Source organism: Drosophila montana, unplaced genomic scaffold (assembly GCF_035044405.1).
Source record: "Drosophila montana isolate Dmon_TW-CO22-7 unplaced genomic scaffold, ASM3504440v1 contig_3833_1, whole genome shotgun sequence".
Lineage (NCBI taxonomy): Eukaryota > Metazoa > Arthropoda > Insecta > Diptera > Drosophilidae > Drosophila > Drosophila montana.
In genome coordinates, this window is record NW_026998704.1 from 2,264,752 (window position 1) to 2,285,416 (window position 20,665).

At 38.2% G+C, this 20,665-nt stretch overlaps 1 protein-coding gene across 1 annotated transcript; it reads right to left on the reverse strand.

The window, feature by feature from the left end:
* Positions 1-813: 813 nt before the first annotated feature.
* On the reverse strand, positions 814-5,790 carry LOC135437856 (uncharacterized). Its single transcript, XM_064695932.1, has 4 exons — positions 2,571-5,790; positions 2,113-2,513; positions 1,930-2,046; positions 814-1,864 (listed from the first exon to the last, which is right to left on the reverse strand). Exons 1-4 carry the CDS (start codon positions 2,718-2,720, stop codon positions 910-912), a joined length of 1,623 nt encoding a protein of 540 aa, XP_064552002.1. The 5' UTR covers positions 2,721-5,790; the 3' UTR covers positions 814-909.
* Positions 5,791-20,665: the final 14,875 nt, after the last annotated feature.

A 20,665-nucleotide genomic window follows, 5' to 3' on the forward strand; every position in this document is an offset into this window, starting at 1 on the left:
GTGTTTTTATAACATTGTTTATGTATAACACATAAAAGGTGACGACTCCGATCCAATAAAGTGCATATATATATAGGTTTGTCTTTTTTTTGCAGACAGCCCATATGTAGAAATTCGCCAGATCGGACCGGAACAGTATTTAGGTTCTGTGAAAATGATCGATCAAAAATGCAGTTCTTATGTGAAAAGCTCTTTAGTCTTTCAATATATCTTGGGGAAACTTGACTTATCTATCCACAAAATCATTTTCAAACAAATTTGTTCAAATTTAATTGAGGAGTGTTTTAGAGTTCCATTCCATTTGTTCTTAGTATAAATGGGGATCGTAGATTTGGTGGGTATAGATTCGCGTTAAAATTAATATCAAAAGACCTTTCGCAGAATCTAAGTTTCCTCTGCGGAAAATGCGACACAAAGATATTTTGGGTGAAGATTTAAGTTTTGTCTGATTTGTAACTTACTTATTTTCAAAGCTCTACATGAAGACCTGTAAGCACCAACGTAAAATATGCAACTTTTTTGTTTCAAAATCATCTTTTTATAAATCCACATGATTTGGATGGAAAATGTATACTAAAGGTTAAATGAAGGAAAGCTTATTTTCGGCATCAAAATTTTCACCACAATAAAAATAGCAGGAAACCTTGATTCAAACTTTTGGTTTCTACAATTTTAAAGGCATAACTTGCCACGGACAAGGCCGGAATATGCCCGCTTATGTCATATAAATATCTCTCTTGGGAGTGATCGAAATATAGTACAATTTAAATGGTAATTAAACATCTTAAAACATAATTGAATTGCTTACCAAAATTATTAAGTGGAATTATTTCTTTTAATCATAAATCGAATACATACAAGTTTTTAATTTTAAATTACAGAAAAGAAAACAATACTAGCTAAATAAATCTAAAACTCTGGGTTCTCCATAAGTGACTCAAACACTTTCCTTGCGACGTTTCTTAACACCTTTCCATTGTTGTTCTGTGGCAACTCATTGACAAACTGGACTCCAGCGTTCAGTTGCTTGTATTCGACAACAACACGGTTGGCCACGTGCTCGATGATCTTCTCTTTGGTGATGTCAGTGCCAGACTTCTTGATGACCAAGGCGCCGGCGGCATCGGTGTAGCCCCTGTTCCTGACACCGACAACGCAAACACTTTGAACCTCCGGCAGTTCGGCAATAATTTGCTCTATTTCGTTGGGCCAATAATCCTTTGATTTGTACTTGAGCACATCCTTCTTACGATCGATCAAAAACAGATTGTTATCATTATTAAAGTAGCCAATATCGCCAAGATTGATCCATCCATCCTTGAGGGTGGAGGCAGTGTCCTCAGGATTACCCACATAGCCCTCCCATTTGACGCCAACGTCAATAAGTATTTCGCCAACCTGGTTGTGTCCCAGTGCGTTGCCTTCCCCGTCTACGATCTTAACGTTGACACCTGGTGGCAGTCTGCCTACAGAATTCTCAAGACTGTGATCGATGTTGAAGGCGATTGAACCCGTCTCAGTGGAGCCATATGAGAATACAATATGGCAATGCTCCATAATTTCTTGGCCCTTCTGCATGATCTTCGATGAAAGCCAGCCACCGACAATAATACACATGCGCACGCTGGACAAACTCTGCTTTGTGGCCAACGGACTTGTGAACACGTCAAAGGCCTGCCATGGCGGCATCACAATCAAGGTAACTTTGTGCTTTTCGATCATCCGAATGAAGCTATCAGCATTGAAGGTCTCGTTAAATATGACTTGAGTGGTGCCATAGAAGAAGGTTAACATCATTAACGAAAAGCCTGTCATCCAATCTAATGTGGCACTTGTCAAGAACACATCAGTGCTGTTGGTAATTCTGTAAAGGATGTGAACCAGTTTAATTAAATTCCAAAAAAATGTGCAAATTAGCTTTGCACTTACGCTTCTGTCTTGTTAATGTGTCTATGAGATAAGGCCACAGATTTTGGATTTCCAGATGTGCCCGATGAGCATAGGATGGCTGCTGTCTGATCGCCGCCAACGGCCAAGACCTCGGGTCTAATATAAAGGAAGAGAGATAGTTTTGGCATAGCGTGACAATTTTGATTAAATTGTCTGACTCACTGGTAGAAACGTTCCATGGGATGTGGTTTCAGCAGATCCTCAATGCTGGGCACACCCTCAACACGACCTGTCATAGTTACATACTTGGGATTCCATTCCTTGGTTACTTCCTTCATGATCTCATAGTGCACACTTTCGCAGAACATAATCTTTGGCTTTGTAATATCATATAATGCTCTTATAACTTCTGGTTCCTTCATATATGTGTAGGCCACAGCATGGAAAGGCGTCGTGTTGAAGAAGCAGGCCACAGTTAGGGAACTAACATAGTCGCTGGCATTTCCAATAATGCCTACGACATCCTCATGGGTTAGTTTCTCACTCTTGAAGTACAGTGCCAGGCGCGTGGCCCAGGCTTGCACTTCTTCAAAGGTCACCACGCGTCCGTCTATGTCGCTGATCTGTTTAAGAACATTTGCTGTAGCTCAATTGTTGATTGTTTGTCACCTTTCAATTACCTGGGCGACATTTTGTGGCCAATTCTTCAATGAAGTGTATATTCTTTCACCCACGGAGCAATCGTAGTGGAATTGTCGCCGCCTGGGTACTCCACTCCACACTTTTGTCTCCTCATTAAAGAAAGTTGGGAATAGTGCCTTGGCTGTCATATTGTCTGCCCAAGAGTTAATGAATAACTGTCTGTTCTCCTAGTGGAATGTTTCGGCTTATATAGCATATCGAGCAGCTCTATTTAAATATTTATCTTATGATTGTTTATCGTTTGCCATTTGATAGGCATAACTTATTGGTGCAAAGTTTCATTTGGTATTTACGCTAAAGCTCATAGAGAGATTGGGGCGCGAATGTTTGGCCGCACTTCTTCAATAAAAAATGGCTTATCTTTAATTTCTCTTTTAATTTCCTTAAAAGCGCATTCGCCTCTTCTGATGTTTGTCGCCATCGTCATTGGGTATTATTCCATATTCTCTTTAGATAAAGTTTTAAATATCTTTTATTATTTGTATGTTTATTTAAAGACGTTTAGCTGCTCTAATTAGTTGTAATTAACAAACATATGCAAATTGAATGCTGATAGGGATACAAAAAATTTGATTTTCTGTAGTTCCGTCGGCTTATTTTACAGTCCTCACATTTTTTGAGGATTTCGGGTACTATAAAAACGATAAATGTGCAAAAAATATGAACACAAAACAAACAATTACCATCCGGGCAGCAGGACAACAGCTTTTCGTACCTTCCCCCAACAACTTCACGCTCGACCGGGAGCTTCATCCTCATCTCTTGCAGCTGCCAAAACAGTCAAGTGTTTCTTTTTCCGTTATTGCCAACCCCCCAAAGGCCGGGCATCTAATCGAATTTGATGGCTTCACACTGATAGGAGCAGCTGCTGCCTCTGCCTCCGCCTCTGCCTCCGCCTCCGCCACTGCACCTTCCCTACCGCGTCCCACGAATCCGGCCACGAGTTTTATTGCCTTTTATATTATTGTATTAGCCGTGTGGCATATGCTTTAAATATTTTGCCTGTCCCTTCGCCATCCTGAAGCGATGGCTTTTGTTCGGAGCTTTGTTGTTCTGCTTCTTGTTTCCAGCAGATTTCAGCGCCGATTTTTATGTTCGGCGTTTATTATGCTTTACTTTTTCGCGCCTCTTTTTAACCCCTTGTTTTATGTGACGTTGCGTGTGTCGACCGGAAATGCCTCATTTTTAGAAGTGTTTTGCATTTTGTTGCCGCCTGACTCTTTTTTTTTTTGTTTCTCGGTTTTTTCTGTTTTCAACAATTGTAAACGCGTTTTTCTTTTTTCCTGTGTGTGTGTGTGTGTTGTTGTTGTTTCTGGTGTTTGGGCTTTTGGTTTCTATTTTGCTTTGCTTTCGGTTATTTGTGAGATATATGCAAATGTGTTGGCAGTTATTTGTGTTGAGGATTTGTTTTAGCTCCGCTCATGTTATGCATATGTATTTGTGTTTTAGTTTAGTTTTGTCAGCCTGACATGGCATATGGATATGGACGAGGATGTGGATATGGATATGGATTTGGTTTGGGTTCGTTATTATTTTTAGGACCAGCTTTTCTTTGATTTATGCTGCCAAATGTGCTCACTTCAAATTCTGTAACGTTCGCATTTGGCTTTCCTCTTTTTTTATTTACTCACTTCAAAAGGAAAATTCTTTATTCAATATTATTTAAAATTCAGTCAACCGCACTCATTGACTGTTTTTTTAATCATCTTCTTTTAAGTTTTAATTGCAGCTTGTGCTGATAACGCAGCAATTGCGCGTGACGGCAGGCGGTTTGCTCTGATAATCCTCACCAGCTTATCGAGGTCGGCTGACTGGCTTTGGCTTAGTATACCGAGCGCATTGTTCGAGAAATAACGTTAGAGAATCGACGCAAACTACAAAAGACAAATTTTTGTATCACGTCGTGTAAGCAATATTGAAAATTTGTTGTGCAAACGTGAATTAAAATAACTTTTCAAAGTAAGCAATACGCAAGGTAAGCCTCAGGGAAGTAAATACATTCCGGCTCAATATTTTTATTTGACACATTTATCATGCAAGTATGTGAGGATAAGACGGTAGTTTTTCACTTTAGAGCATCAGCAATAAAAAGAAACAGAAGACATTTTAAAGGTTTTAAAGATAAAAGGCGTTGATAGACATATGATATAATTACGATTAGTTTATTGTTTCGATAGACAGGCTTAGAGGAAGGCATCTCCAGGCCATATATACATTTTAATCTCTTTGCTCTGACTGAGTGACTGGCTTGTGATCACCTTAACCTGAACTTTCACAATAATGCTCTACCTACATGGGCTGAATTGGCAAAATTCGAAAAAATTAATTTTATTTGCTTATCCTCCGATCGGCCTCAAACTTATTTTCAAAGATCTTTGTGAAAATTAATTTGTGAAGTGTTTCGCAAATTTAATAAAGTGCATTTGTTGGTAAGTGAATGTTCACGCTTCAACTAATTTCCAAAGATCTTTATGCTTAATGCTTAAAACTCATTATCGAAGATATGGGTGCAAATCCTGTGTGACGTGTTTCACATGCTTCACAAATCGACCCCTCCAAAGTGAAAATTAAGGTGAGGGGGATTCAAAGGTAAAATTTTTAAATATCATCCCTCAACTCTGAAAAATTGCCGGACTTGGGCTTAATTCATATTTTTTGTCTACGAGCCGATGCTTCAAACTCAATTTTGAAAATCTTTGCTAAAATTAGTTTTAGACATATTTCACACTTTCATAAAAATGAAGAATACAAATACTTATGGGCTCTACGTTGTCTCCATATATCTGTTGCAAATGAAGAAGATATATTATAGAAGGTTATCAAAACTGATTGTTAGCAATTATCATTAAATGATTTTAAAGCCTTCAAGCTGGAATTACCGCCAGCAAACTTCATTTACCGTCAACATTGTTTTGGTGGTGATAAGCCGTCTGGTCAATTCCCTGCTATCTGTAGTTGCGTACCGTATTGAAAAAGACAGTGAGTAGATCAGCTAATGTTATCAGTAATACTTCCGGCGTCTTCATTTCAAACCACAACAAACAATAACCCATTAGCTAAGCGCATGCCTGGGGTTTTACCGGCGACAATCTGTGGAATTTCCATATATGGTGGCATACGTCAAGAAAGTTAATTAGATCTGGGTAAGTTGATTCGTATGTGTGATTCCAAATGCCATTTGTAAAGTTAATTCATTTTTAATAATTTGTTATGCCATAAAAACATAATTTTAAAAAAAACGCACAAAAAAATGGCCGGGCAGCTTCTGGTTTTAAAGAGCAGTTCAAACGCTAGCATCATAAATAAAAGAAATGAAATCATTTCAAGCAATTTGTCTACAGTTTTGTGTCACACTTTCTGCGTCATTTCTCACATGCCATAAAAATGCTGCACAAACCCACACACCCACATACATAGCTATGGCTCGACTGGAGGACACACCACAAGGCAAGCTCAGGACCAGCTCCAGATCCGCACCCACATCCAATCCCGGACCAAGTTGGCCACCCGGCAAGGTGTCACGCTGATAAATGGCGCTGCCTTACTTACGCCAACTTCTCTATCGGTCCGGCTACCTGTTCGCCCCCTTCCTCTCATGATTTTTCCATGGCCTCTGCCATTTTACGTTTATTTTTTACAAAACTTTTTTCGTGTGCCAATTTCAAGAAAGATTTCCTTTAAGTGTAATAAAATGCAGTGTCGCTGTCATAAATCTATTCCGCTCGATTGTCGACGACGACGCACGGCCACAAAATTGAAATGCATTGGCATTGAATAATGAATTCTAAAAGAGTATAAAAGAGTGCCTGGCAGCCAAAACTTTCACAAAGCCTGTCAATATTTAGCATTGGCATTTTATTATATGCAAAATTGTGTCGCAACGTTAATGCGGAAATTAAATATTTTCGAAAACTCGAGCAAAAATTATAAAAAAGCACAGCCAACAACTACAAAACGCCTCGAAACAATTTCAAAACATTTTCGTTGACAGCGGCCCCGAACCAGACACGAACACACACAAATTCTGTGCCTGTTTGCGCAGGAGAATATGCTACATAAACAGCGTTGGCAAGCCAAGGGTGTTTCGAAAATCACAAACACACAAAACTCACGATTTAAAGGAGTTTTTTTTTTACAATAATAAAACATTATAATATGTGACTTAAAAATGGAGTTAATCAATTCAATTAGTGTTGGTGAATTTCGGTTGAATGCAAATTGAAGAACATCACCCTTCTACTTATATATGTATGTATAGTTTTTGCGCTGGCAAAAACGTTTCAGCGAGCTGGCTTAAAAATTCTAATAACACAAATATTTGCAGATGAAAGAGGTACTAAAAGGCATTTGGCCGCACACTCCACTTGTCAAATGTAGAGTGAGAACGGGAGCCGTGGAGTGACGGGTAACGAGTGCGGGGAGCATATCTCCATTGACCCCTTACACCATGGATGGTCGGTACAGTTGCCAGTCACAATCCACCACCCCGGATGGCAGTCACTGTCACTCTATCATTCTGGCCCCGGCGTTGGCATACTTTTTGACAACACCAGAGACAACAACAAGCCACAGACAAACTAACAAAAACGGCTCACAAATACACACACACACACACGCGCACACAACCACACGCACACACAGAAAAAAATTTGTAATTTTCGTAGCATGTTTGCTGCGTTTTGCACTTTTGCTGCACATTTTTCATTTGCTGCGCAAAACTTTTTGACATGTTGCAGAGCAAATTGAATAAGTCCGCAAAAAAAACAATACTGCAAAACAATAGAACAAATGTTGCCCGCATGTATGTTGCATGTGCGTCTTTGTGTGCGTGTGTGTGGTTGTATTTGTTGACGTGCGTGTGAGGGACTCCTAGTAGAAATAATCAAATTTGCATTGTTGCTCTGCCTGGCCACTGTTAATCGCTTTCTGATGAACCTGCCGCCTCGCCCATGCTCCAAATGATATCTTCGAAAATTGCTCTCCCAAGGCTCAAGTACATCGAAGCCTCAATTGCTTCTGGCCGTCAGCAAAAGCAAAATTCAACTAAGAGAGCACAATTAATTAGGCGTCGGGCCTATATTGATCGACACAGAAATGCTCTGTAAGTTAGATAAGAATAACATCTAAACAAAGCCAATTGCATGTTTGCTCCTAACAAAAGCAGCTGCAAAGGTCTAAGCGCCTAACTTTATTGAGAACATGAGCTTAATTATGGTTTTGCTAACTGTGGACTCTTTTTTTCTATTTTAATTAAAGTACAACTTCCATGGGCGTGTTAAAATGAAGTATAGTATAGAGTAATCGACTTCCAAAACCCTTATACTTGTACTTATATCTCTATATACATGCATACACAAAAACATACATGAATGTACTCTTTATTTCTTCTTTCCTCTGATCTAGATCATTAGTCTATACTTTTTTCAATTACTTCGGTGTTTATAGTCCGATCACTCCCTAATTATTATAAATAAATAAAATGTGTGCATATATCATAGAATAAGCGCATATTTTATACAATGAATATTTCAATTCAGTTCGAACTCTTCTAAAATATACATTGATATTCGCGCACGAGGCGATATTCATAGGGACATTGGGAAGTTCTCAAATCATCCTAACCCAGATCAAGAATATAATTAATGTACTCCATACATCACATGTTTGGAGAACTTGAATGAACTTTGTTAGAAGTTTTCAATTGGTGCATGGTTACAGACCAAATTTTAATTTGGTACAAAATAGTTTAATATGCAGACTAAGTACTTTGGAAGGCTTCCAAAGGCACATATCAGATTTGTTTTATTTTAAAAGTTGTACATATGCACGTATCTTCTTTGCACCTGTTTAAACAATATTTACTACTTACTATTTGACTCTTTGTTAATCCCTTCTGGTACATTTTTACAGATTAAAAAACGTTGCTTTTATTGGACACGTAGATGAAACATATGTCTACTGGGCTTATTTCCTAGCAAACGGCACAGATTTAACATATTTTGAAGGATGCATCCTTTTATGTTCCAGCTTTAATTCAGCTGCTCTGTATGTATGGAATGTTTACATCATCTACGCTTTGAGGTTTCATATTCCGACCGAAATTGAATTTAGAAGCCCTCACGTTCAATTCATGGCTAAAAAGTGTAGGGAATAAAAGAGAGGTAAGTGCTTTTCACACAGCAAAGCAATACATATCGCAAGCACGCACACACACACACCCACACATCCACACACTCACACACACCATACATTGGAATACCAATGTGCAATTTCAGTTTTCGTACTGGCCGCTGTTCACTTTGTCTTGGCGTTTCGACACGATTTTTCTTCATTTTCTGAAATCAATCAAATGCAGGCGGCTGGCTCGTTGTTCTTGTGGCTCGACTTGTGTGTGTATGTATGTATTTGCTGTTGACCAGTAACAGGCACTCCCACTGTCCACTGTTCCCAACGTGCAGGCGCCTGGCCTGTCAACACAGACGCCCAATCTAAAGAACCTTCTCCCCTCCGGCCTGACTGCCTGACTGGGTGACTGCCCGACTGGCTGCTTGTTGGACATTCATCAAGCCATTTCATCTATTGACTGATTGATAATATTTTTGATAAATGATTGGCGGCGACGTTTTCGTCCTGTGTTTGGGCCAACGCTTGGACCACACGGCCTTGTCTGCCTTCCGGGCCGGTTATTTACGGCGTGCAAAAGAGCCAAGCAAAGGATTTATAGGTGCGCTGCCGATAGCTGAGCTGCTGCAATATGCAAATTGATGGATCCTCGATAGGTCATGTACATATGGCTGATATTGAAAAGGGGGGCCAATACTAAGCTTATGGCTTTAGCTTGTTAGTTGATTGAGCTGTCCGTTGAGAATACATTGAAAGGGCAACCAGCCACTATCCACATCACTTGCGACTCATCATTTTTCATAAGGTGGGATAGCGGAAGCTGCAGCCATGCGCATAACGAGTTGAACTAATAAAAATTAATTGAAACATCAACATTAACACCATACTCCAAGCGATTAGAATCAGTTCCAGGCAGGCGCACACATTAAGGTGTTGTATTGTTGTTGTTTTTGTTGTTGCCAGTCAGGCACGCGCCAATGTTTACACGGCTCATGGCACAGGCGACAGGCCAAAGCACAAGGCACGAGTTGGGTGCTGGGCATATGCGCACCAAGAATCACTACAATCAGCCAAGGTAGCCAAACAGACAAGCAACACCACAACATCGGGAAACAGCAACAGCAACAACTTAGGGACACGGCCACATAAAACGCCCACATTGGACGCGCAGATTCGGACGGACGCGCTTATACAATAAGCCACACATTGCAGAGACAACGGACGACGAACGACGGACGACAGACGACGGACAAGGGAGGGGGCAAGGCTGAATTCAACAGACGTCGACGTCGGACGGACACTACAGGTCCGCGCTAAAAGGTAGCTAAAACCTTTCGTGCAGAACTTGACGGTGTTGCCTGTTCCACATTTATGTGGCATGCGGCATGATAACTTTCTGGAGCACTCAGCTTAACTGAGTGGTAAGCAAATGTTAAATAAAAATAAAATATGTAATGGCAACGATAATGGATTTTAAATAAAGCGCAATATTGTAAACAATTTTATTTGTTTTTAATCTTTTTTTTTTTAGAATTAATCACTTAAAATGGAACTTGTTTTAATTTTAAAATAATGTGTTTAAAAAGTTCTTTCCAGCAGCTTATTTTGATTTAAATGTATAAACTTCGTTCAAAGTATTTTATTTCTCCTTTTTTTTATTTTACAGACAAACATTAAAAATGAAATAAAATGTTTACTGCTTATAAAGTGAATAAAAAACTTTTTAATTAAAATGTATACATAATTCTATAAAAATAACAAATAAATTAATAATAAATATTAAAAATTTAACATAAATCTGAATCCATGCAGTAAATTGTTTTAATGTATCTACAATTGCACCCTGTATATTTGCATATGACTTGGCATATGCAGACATTAGTTAGTTATAATAGGAACTTGGGAAGAGCATTCAGGCTTCGTCAGCGTGAATGTCATTTTGCTTTGATGTTGTGATTCTTGTTGCTGCCATCGCCGTTGTTGCGTTTGTGCTGTGGTGCTTCCACCTGAGCTGAGTTAAGCGCCGCGTGACTTATTTGATTGTTAAACAACATAATATGTTGTAGCATGCTAGCCGGCTTACCCGCTGTCGCTGCCAATTGATTTTGGTCAAGTGTGGCAAATAAGTGAGTAAACACGAGGAGGCCAAGTGCCCACGCGAGCAGGTGGTAGCAGATGGAAAGCGGCAAGTATCAAGTGCAGCGAGACCGCTGGAGATTGAAAGTGCACAATGGAACGGCAAACGGGCCAACACCCGTAAGCCAAAAGCAATTCAAGCAATTTGCAATAGGGCGACTGGCGACTTCAATTGCCAACTGGTTGCCTGCCTTTGACAAGGGGTTCTAAAAAAAAAAAGTTTGCAGCTTTCTTTGTCTTTGGCTCTGTTTGAGGTGTCTGTCCCGCTCCCGCACACGTGTAATGAAAGTGCAGCGTAGCGGAAAATCGCGCCAAAGACACAGTGCAAAAACTTTTCGATGCTGTATATATGTATGAGTGTGTGCAAGTGGAAATTGAAAAGTAACGGACTGAAGTGGAAAACTGCCCTCACTGAAGGAAAAAAATTGAGAGTAAAACGTAAGAATATTGCGAAAAAGGTATGAAAATTTCGTTCAAAATTCATGCATGAATACAGCGACCAAAGTCAGCGAGCGTTGCAGGCGGAAGCGGATTGCCAACTCACTGGGAGCAAGCTTTGTATGTTTCTGTGTGTGTGTGTGTGTGTGTGTGTGTGTGTGTATGTGTGTGGGGGCTGAGAGGTGGGGCCTACTGTAGCTGGGATTCCGGTTTGGGTTCTGCTGTCGTGCGCACTTTCTGGCAGTCAATATTGCAGGGTGGACAAAGCCACTTTAGGTGTTATTGTGTCAATGTCTCGTAGCCAACGTAAAACCCCCAGAAGTGCCTGCCCAAACTGCCAGAGTGGATTTTTTTAAATACCCTGCACCAATAACGGAGATTATAAAGGGTATAATCAAATTATTGTTTGCTTCAATAAATCATGCACATTTAGCGATCAAGCCTTTAGGGTTATCTCTCAGTCTGTATAAAATCTTTAATATACACAGACACAAAGATATTATAAAAACGCTTTCTTTTTATACTAAGAAGAATTCTTCTTAAGAAATTAAAACTCCTATTTTAATGGGAAATTTTAAAATGTAGGTCTTATTTTTGAAACAAGATTGTTTTATGGATTGATGTGATTAAATGAGATATTTAAATATAAATAAAACTATCTAAGCCTTCGATTTCTCAACATTTTTCTGTTTATATTCATTTATTTAATTAAAGCATAAATTAAAAGTTTAGGTGTTTATTTTTTTAATTTAGTAGGCATGTGCATAATAGATTAATTTTCAAAAATTATGAGTTTACAAAACTTTCCTTAAAAAAAATAAGAGAGAACTTTAATTTATATTGAAGTTGTTTATCTAATTATATATATTTAGACTAGTACGAGGAGAATCGTTGAAGCAAGTGCTACAGACAAGATTTGACTGACGTACAGGATATTTTGTAGTAGGTTACTTTTGGCTTGAGCCACTTATGTGCCTTCTTTTTTGCGCCATTGCCGCGGCAACAGTACCGAACAGAAATTGGTAGTTCATATTTTACAGCAATTTCCATTTGGCCATATTGCCAAGCTTCAGTTCACTCAGCCCCCCGACTCCGAGCTTTGCACTTTCTTTACTGGCCGCTGCTTTTCTGCATGCAATTGCAATGCATTTTTATTTGGGCTGCCTTCTGATAACTGTGGCTCCGATTTCGTTCCTGGCCACTTGGTTGTGTCTAGGATAGTCGTATATGGCTAGTGGTTTTTAATTTGCCGATACAGCTAAACAACAAACAAATCAAAGTTAATTTCAATAATCAGCACTTTTGTCGCATGTTGTCCCCAACCACGACGCTCAATTCGTTCTGCTTCCTGCCAGCCATAAAAAACTGGAACACAGGGCAACGCTTGTTAATGTGCCACGCTGGGCATGAGTTGGACAGCTCGGCCAAAACACTGCGCTACAGTGCAGAGCGAATAAATAAACTTTGTAGCTGATTGCTTGAATACAAATTGATGTGCAATGTGCTCTCTATTGAGAATAAGTAGAATCCATGGACCATTGTATCCGTGTATTAAGTTTTATGCGTAAGACATAGGGATTCGCCCTATATGATAACAGTTTCCGCATCATCCAAGAACCAATATGCTCTACTTGGTGTCGCTGACTGGCCACATGCCACATGCCACATTATAGCCATGATGCAGCTTGTGCCGCACTCGGCAGTCTTTGCCTTCTGCTTGCAACTTCCTCTAAGCAAATTAAGGCCCAGCCCATGTAGTGCCCCCCATTCTGGCAATTGCCTTAAACTATAATCAAGAGCCCAGCTGGCTAAAAATAAAAGTGGCTAGTCAAGACACCAGGCACCAGGCATAGGCACTGTCCAGAGCAGAGCTCCAGTAACTAGTTACTAGTTCTGCGGAGTAAATCAGTGCCGGGCCGCATCGACGCAGCGAACCGGATGCTGGTAATAATATTTAGATTTTTAGCCCTTGATGCAAAACTTTATGCTTGTTTAGATAACATTATCGCGTTGGCCGTGGCCCCGGTTTGGCCAAGGCGACTTTGTAGCCAACTAGGTTGCCTGACTGAAGGGGAGAGGTGAAAAACTTTTGCTAGCACGCATAAACTTGGCTAATTTACGATTGCATTGTGGGCATTGGACGGGCCGTATAATTAGGGAAATTAATTTGTGTGCTTTAAGAAAACAACAATAACAACAACAACAACAACAACAACAATAACAGCGAGAGACAACTGCAGCTGTATAAAGTTTTTAATTTTCATGATGCAGATAATGCCCATTAAAAAACGTAGCTAACGGTGACCAACACCTGCGGCAGATCCTGGCCGGTTTCAGTTCCTGAGTTGCGGCGCAGTCGAGCCGTGAACTAAGTGCATTAAAAATGGCAAAGAGAAAATGCACAGCGACGGCAGCGGCAATGAAAAAAAATTATGATTATTATTTTTTATTATGCAACAGAAAGAAAAGTCCTCCTTTGGGCCAGTCCTGGCCAGACCAGGATGCGCCGGCCTTTTGAACTTCCCGGAGTCATTGCACGTTGTAATGCGGAGTCGCGGAGTTGTTTTCATTGTTGTTGTTTCTGCCGCTGTTGCTGCTGCCGACATCGCCGCCGGCGGTAGCCATTATGCATTATTATTATCCTGCCCCAGCTCCCGCTCCAGACATGGCAGGCAACTCTGCGCATTTATATATTTTTTCCTGACCGGCGCTCAAGCTGAAAATTATTACTCGAAATCAATTTCATACAATTGAAGCACTTAATTTTTCCCAATTCATTAATTGATTTCGCTGCCGCTGTCGCTCTTGTTGCTCATTTTGCGCTGACAGAGAAAATTATTTTAAAAAAAAAGCCAGTAAAGCACTCGAATGTGCCTCACTTGGAAATACCCTGAACACAGCGCCAAGCTGCCATTGCATACACTCCAGCTTTCTTATATACTTTCTTTCGCACGCATGCACACAAAATTATGTATAAATCACAACAGCGCAATACTAGCTTAAAAATTATCCCATTAGAAAATGGGGATACTTACCCGAAATACTCTAAATGTGCATATTTTATACAAGAACCGACATATCGAATTCGGAGTGTCTAACTCTAATAACTTTCCATTTATCCCCGAAACACAAGATCCCTTAACTAGTCTATCAATGAAAATAGGAAAGATGCCAAAAGAGATATAATTCTTTTGCATACGCTGTATAAGAGAATAAAAATGTGTTTCAAATATAGATTTGACATAGGTCTAACTTTTGTATTCCTGATCAAGAATATCCTTCCGATATTTTCAAAAAACCATAATACCCTTTTTATACACGTTCAATAGGCTTAGGGTATAAAAAACAAGGACTGCCAGAAATAAAAAGTTTCTGAGCTATGGGATTAATACCCTATTCGATCTTTCGTACACGTATTACACTCATAAAAACACACTAAAATAAACTGTCTGCTGATGCTAGGGCTAAGATTTGGTAAAACTTATATGCCTAACTTATATATTTATTAATCTCCCTTCATAGAATTATTTAAATAATTATTAAATTATTGAATGCCCTATTTAGTTATTATAATACTTGACGAGGATTTAGTTACAAGCTTCAATACTTTTCAAATGTACTCAGAATAATTATATTACCTCTTATACCCCATATTCCCAATAATATGTTGAGTACATTGCAACTCGGTGGAAATAAAAAATTATATATATGTGTATATATGTATGTAATAAACCCCATTTGGTGCAGCGTTGCCATTTAAAGCGATTTTATTCCTTTTGCTGATGTGGTTTAATGAGCGTCGAACGAGGGGCGTTTGCCATGGGGCGTATGCGATGTTCGGCCAAAGGGCGTGGTACGGTTCACCGAATGCCCCTTGACCAGTTTACGAATTCTGAGCAACTTTGCGAATGGAAAGATATAAATTAAGTAACTTTCTGCAGCCGGCAAATAAACTGAAGTAATTGTAAATTTTATGGAATTTCATATATTGCAGCAACATAAATATAAACAAACAAATTCAGCGTAACCTTAACTGGCATGTTATTTAATTAATGCGCAATTGTGTATTTAAATGCTTTGCTTGTTTTGTCTAGAGCTGATATATAAATGTAAAAAAAATGTTTAAAGCTCTTTTTAATTTTATACCCTGCAGTCATTTAATGGGCTAACAGAGTATCATAAAATTGTGCAAACATTGATTACATCAATAATAATGCGAGCATATAAATGGTGTGTATACATGTAAAAACAGAAGTCATATCTGGTGCAGCACTTCGATTTTTGAGTCGATAGGGGACATCAAACATCGTATCTAAGTAAGTAGAGTCTCGATTCTTTCAATAATTAAACATGCATCTTGCCATTTTATATCTTGTTTAGTAATAAGCACTCGATTTCTGTAAGAAACTTATTTCTACCTGATTAAGTATAAATACGTACATTCATAACTATGATAACTTTTAAAGCTTATGCTATTATTAATATCAATAATCTATCAAAAATTATGGAAATATCAAATAGATACTTGGGATAGACATAGATAGATAGATATTTGGCCTCGTCTAGTATTCCCGATTAAAGTATTTTTTACAATATATTTGCTTTTTTTGCGCAAGGCTCGAGTTGCGGAGTCCACAATTCGCAATTCGATTGCGACACAACCACAGCAAACAATTGCGGAATATTTATTCAAGTTTGGTAAAAAGCCGCGGTGCTGGCTTTATTTAATTTTATTAAATACTCAATGGGGCTTAAACATTGTTCAAGCCGCGTAAGTATACATAATATACGGAATGCAATTGTAATTCATATAATTAATGATTAATGCTTAAATTGATTATATTCATTCACATTAAATACCTGTTTATTGCTATGCGACTGAACTTGAAAATTAAGAAGCGCTTTGCGTAAATAAATTATATTCTATTCCAATGAGAGGCTAAGGGGAAAGCATGGTATTTTAGGCTTTTTACATCCAACAGGCTTTGACAAGTAGTCAAGCATCTAATTGTTAGTATTAATAAATCATAAGCAATGTTAAGCAACTTTTAATTAGGTCACATAACAAATAAAGAAGCGTTGATTAGGTCAGTTGTAATACTCAGTTTAAACGTGACTCACATATTTTTGTTATGCTCCGAAATTGTGTTTTATTAATAACATTTGATGTATGATAAGTATGAATGTATATAATTGAATAAGTCAAAACGCGTTGTACAAAAAAAAATAAAATTTTTTTATTTACAGGAATAGTATATTCAACTTGACGGTTTGGATGCGTTTGATAAACTCAAACTCCAAACTGTTGTCAACGATCATGAGATTTTTCTCTTTTAGCAATGCTGTTTATTATTTACTCCCTTTGTGAGATTTCTAGAATATTCTAAGAGCCTGGATTTGTGGTGCATTGGCAATTTGGATGATATGATCGGTCCCACGCCAGAATTGTTATTTTTATAATTTTGGGCCTCTAGGGCTTATTGTTACAAATTCCAATTGGTGAATATCGTATTACAATTTTAAGGTGATGTGCTTAGTTGCTAGGGCTTATGTATAAGGAGTTGGAATTGAGTGCTGTGGACATATGTTATATGCTATATGAGTATATGTGCAAGTGTAATATATGTTGTGGGCGTGGTACATATGTATGTCACTATACATATGTTTCTATGTGTGTTTCTTGTTGTTTATCCAAATTAAATTTAACTATTGCAGTGTCAGTGCAGCGTTTTTAGTGCATCTAAGTGTATCGATAATTATCGATTTTGAAAGCATATCTCCTAGCTTATAGGACCTTGTGTAGAAACCAGGTTGAATGAGTAATCTGAACTTATACAAACATTGGTAATGGATAGGCTAGTTTAATGTCGTTAACGCTACAAATAGTGGTTTGGATATTTGTATTCTTAAGTATCATCTTCCTATTAAAAGTTTTCCCTTGCTGCATAGTTTTTCACACTAGTTATGCTTTTCGCTGCGAATGGCCATGGGACGAGGTTGCCAGATGCTTACATTTGTGACACCAAATTTGTTATGTCCCTATGGTATACATAGATTACGTACCTGTTCTTTAACCCCGTACCCATTGAAACCTTATGTATGTAACAGATAGGAGGTATCACATAACCCATATGGCTTATATATTCCTCAACCGGACGGAGAGTAGATTTTTCCATGCCTGTCTGTTCGTCTGTATGAATGCGTCCATTTCGGAAACTACAATTATCCTCAATCGTACGTAATTGCTGTTTATGATTTTAAATTTTCCGTAGCATTTATAAAAATTCGATACAAATCGACTTTCAGACTTGGTGTTGCAAGAACAACTCAAAAACTAATAAATACACCAAATTTGGTCCTAGGGCTCTCTTATATTATAGTATCCACCAAAATTAATAAACTCATTGTTATTGCTAAAGTTTTGTGATTTAGTAAATGCCAACATTTTAATGTCGTAGTTTTGCCCATAACATTTCTGAAAAGAAACATAAAAGTTGTTCAACATTAAGTTTTCATAGAATAGATGCAGCATTGCCCCTGCGTATGTTGGACACTTGACCGCACTCGAGTTTGTGTGATGTGCAAAAATTCATCTAAAAGTACCTGCATAAGAATTTTGGAATTCATATTAGATTTTAAATTAAAACTTTGGATTTTTTGTTGTTGATATCTCTCCCGTATCTCTCCCAAGTGGAACACATGAACACATGCGTGAGTTTGACTTCAGCATCGAGTTGTTCAGTCATTTTTAATTAAACATAAACCATTGTCATGTTGTGAGTACAATTGTAATCTTACATGAACTTATTTCTTCTTAATGAAATCGTTTAAAAAATTACTAACTACTCTGAGTAATTGATGATGTTAATAGACATTTTTTTGTAATTTTTCAAGCTGTGAATGTAATTGACAGCGTTTGCTTGCTTACTATTTATAATAAATATTGTGATTATAATATTGTGATTTGAATTAGCCTAATTAATGATATTAAATTAACAAAGAAACATATTATTTTAATGCAGCCGTATATTATTTCCATGCCGCTTAAATTTCAGTTCAATTAAGTACGAATTATCGCCATTGTTATCATTTGTTTTTGCTATTATTTTGAATTTTAATTAAATTATTTAATATTGATTAAATGTATTTGAATAAAATACTTGCAATTACTGGCATTTATCAGAATTTTATCACTGTCCCATTGTGTATGCATCCTTTAGAATGCAGACAGGCCGAAACAAAAGCCCAGGCAACCAGTTGCCTTACTTTGGATGCATTGCCACGCCCACCTCGCACCATTATTCAACGTTATGCTCGCTGGCCTGCTGAAAGTCTGCAATTGTTGTTGGCTGATTTTTAATGAAACGCTGAAGTATAATTTATGAATTTTAATGAGTTGCCAAATGATGCCGAAGCGTTGATTTTCCATAATTATTAACACAACGCTGCCAACATCAGTAGCATCAACATCAGCATCAGCATCAGCAACACAACCAGCAGGCGCATCATCGCCAGTATCAACAACAACAATCCTGGCTGGCTGGCTGTCTGTGTGTCGGTCTGTCAGACTGTCAGTCCGTCCGTCCCAGCTGAATGCAAAATTAACGGGTTGAGGATACGGCTGGTACCGAGAGGGACCTCGGGGGGCGTCGTTGCCAGGCCATTTGTCTGTCTGACAGCCAAGCCGATCAAATTCTCGTTATACACTCACTTAAAAATGCCCTTTGAGGGAAGTGGTCAGGCTATGCAATTGCAAAAGATGATGCGATTATCTGAGCTGAGCTCCAATATTTGAATTTTGCACGCAAACTAAACGCAGCTTTAGCTGAAAACTCTTTTCAAAATTGCATTCAATAGGACAGCCAACGTAGGGTATACAATCTTCGAGGGTTTTTTCGCGAGATATCCATTTTTATTTGCTTGTTGACAGTTGTGCTTTTAGCCTTCGCTATGCGCCTGGGCTGTAAATTGTTTTTCTTTTTTATTATGTTTATATTTTATCTTATTTTGTATTTTTAATTAACAGATTAAGGGTATTTCGCATAATTTAATGCAAACAGACTTTAAGGTTCTTTAAGTTTCGTGCACAAATTTTCAATTGATTTTTGTAACAACTCCCGGATCATTAATTTAAATTAACACATAATTCCCGCATAGAGACCCTAATGGTCGCTCGCAAAGCTGAGGCTAATATGCGAATGCCGCCAATAATGCTTAATTAGGGCCAATAACGATTACAAAATGTCAGCAAAGGGTATTACATAATGAAATTAACTAACTAAAATAACCATCACGGTTACTTAATTAAAATCTGCCAAAGCAGAAGCTGCTGCATACGCGTGTGAAAAACATACAGCAACACATGAAAACACACACACACACACACACACACACACACCCAACAACAAACATACATACATAATAACAAACACAATTACATGCACAAAGGGTGCATATTTGATTTTAATGTGCTGGAACTAAGCCGGCTTACCGGTCGTATGATTAATTGTAATGTGCTGCATTACATTACACATACGCAATATGCGACGCTAGCAAACATTTTACTGACCTGCTGCAACTGACAGCTCGACCATGCAACAAATGTCGACAACAGTCGTATAGGCTTTTTTGGTCAGTTTTAATTATGGGCAGGTAATCGAATGTATTTATGTGCGTGTGTGCATTGCAATGCACTTATTTACAATTAAAATCAAGTGACAGTCCTGATATTGAAACATTTCAACATTGATATGCAAGTATGCAATGTATGAAAATATGGCATTCCATTTGCATGATGGTTAAAGCCTACTCGAAAGAAAATTTCTTTTGAGCTTAAACTAAATAAGAAAATAATTTGATGCAAATAAAAGAAAACACTTGATTAGAGTTCCTTTAAAACCCAGTATTTGATACAAATACTTATTTATGTTTAAATCTGGGCTAACACAAGTACTTCTGCAAATTTGCCAATTTTACCAATTCATCTAAATCATAGCTAGTAATCTGCTGTATAACAATGTGATCGACAAACAGATTTGCAAACAGAGAAGCGGGCTGTCAAAACAAGAATATTTGCATTCATTGGGTTGAAGATGTCGCCTTACACCGTTGTTGATGGAATTATAGCACACTCAGCAACTGCCTAAAAATCGTTTCATAAATTGAGCTATCAATTTGAAAGCACTCGCGAAGCCCTCGAATATTTCAATTCGAATGCACTTTGCCTGAGTGTAATGCCAAACAACATAATTTAATTGTCAAACATTTTCGGCAATTGCTAAACCAATATTGATAGCAATTGTTGCTGCTGCTGTAGGTAGATGGTAAATGGTAGATGTCTATGCAGCGGTGTGGCTAAAACCGAGAGCAGGCATTA

Excerpts from the sequence above, each read along its gene's own strand:
- LOC135437856 (XM_064695932.1), bottom strand. The coding sequence starts at position 2,720 with ATGACAGCCAAGGCACTATTCCCAACTTTCTTTAATGAGGAGACAAAA. Across the intron at positions 2,514-2,570 it reads GGCCACAAAATGTCGCCCAG|ATCAGCGACATAGACGGACG; the intron begins GTAATTGAAAGG and ends GTTCTTAAACAG. Across the intron at positions 2,047-2,112 it reads CCCATGGAACGTTTCTACCA|ACCCGAGGTCTTGGCCGTTG; the intron begins GTGAGTCAGACA and ends CCTTTATATTAG.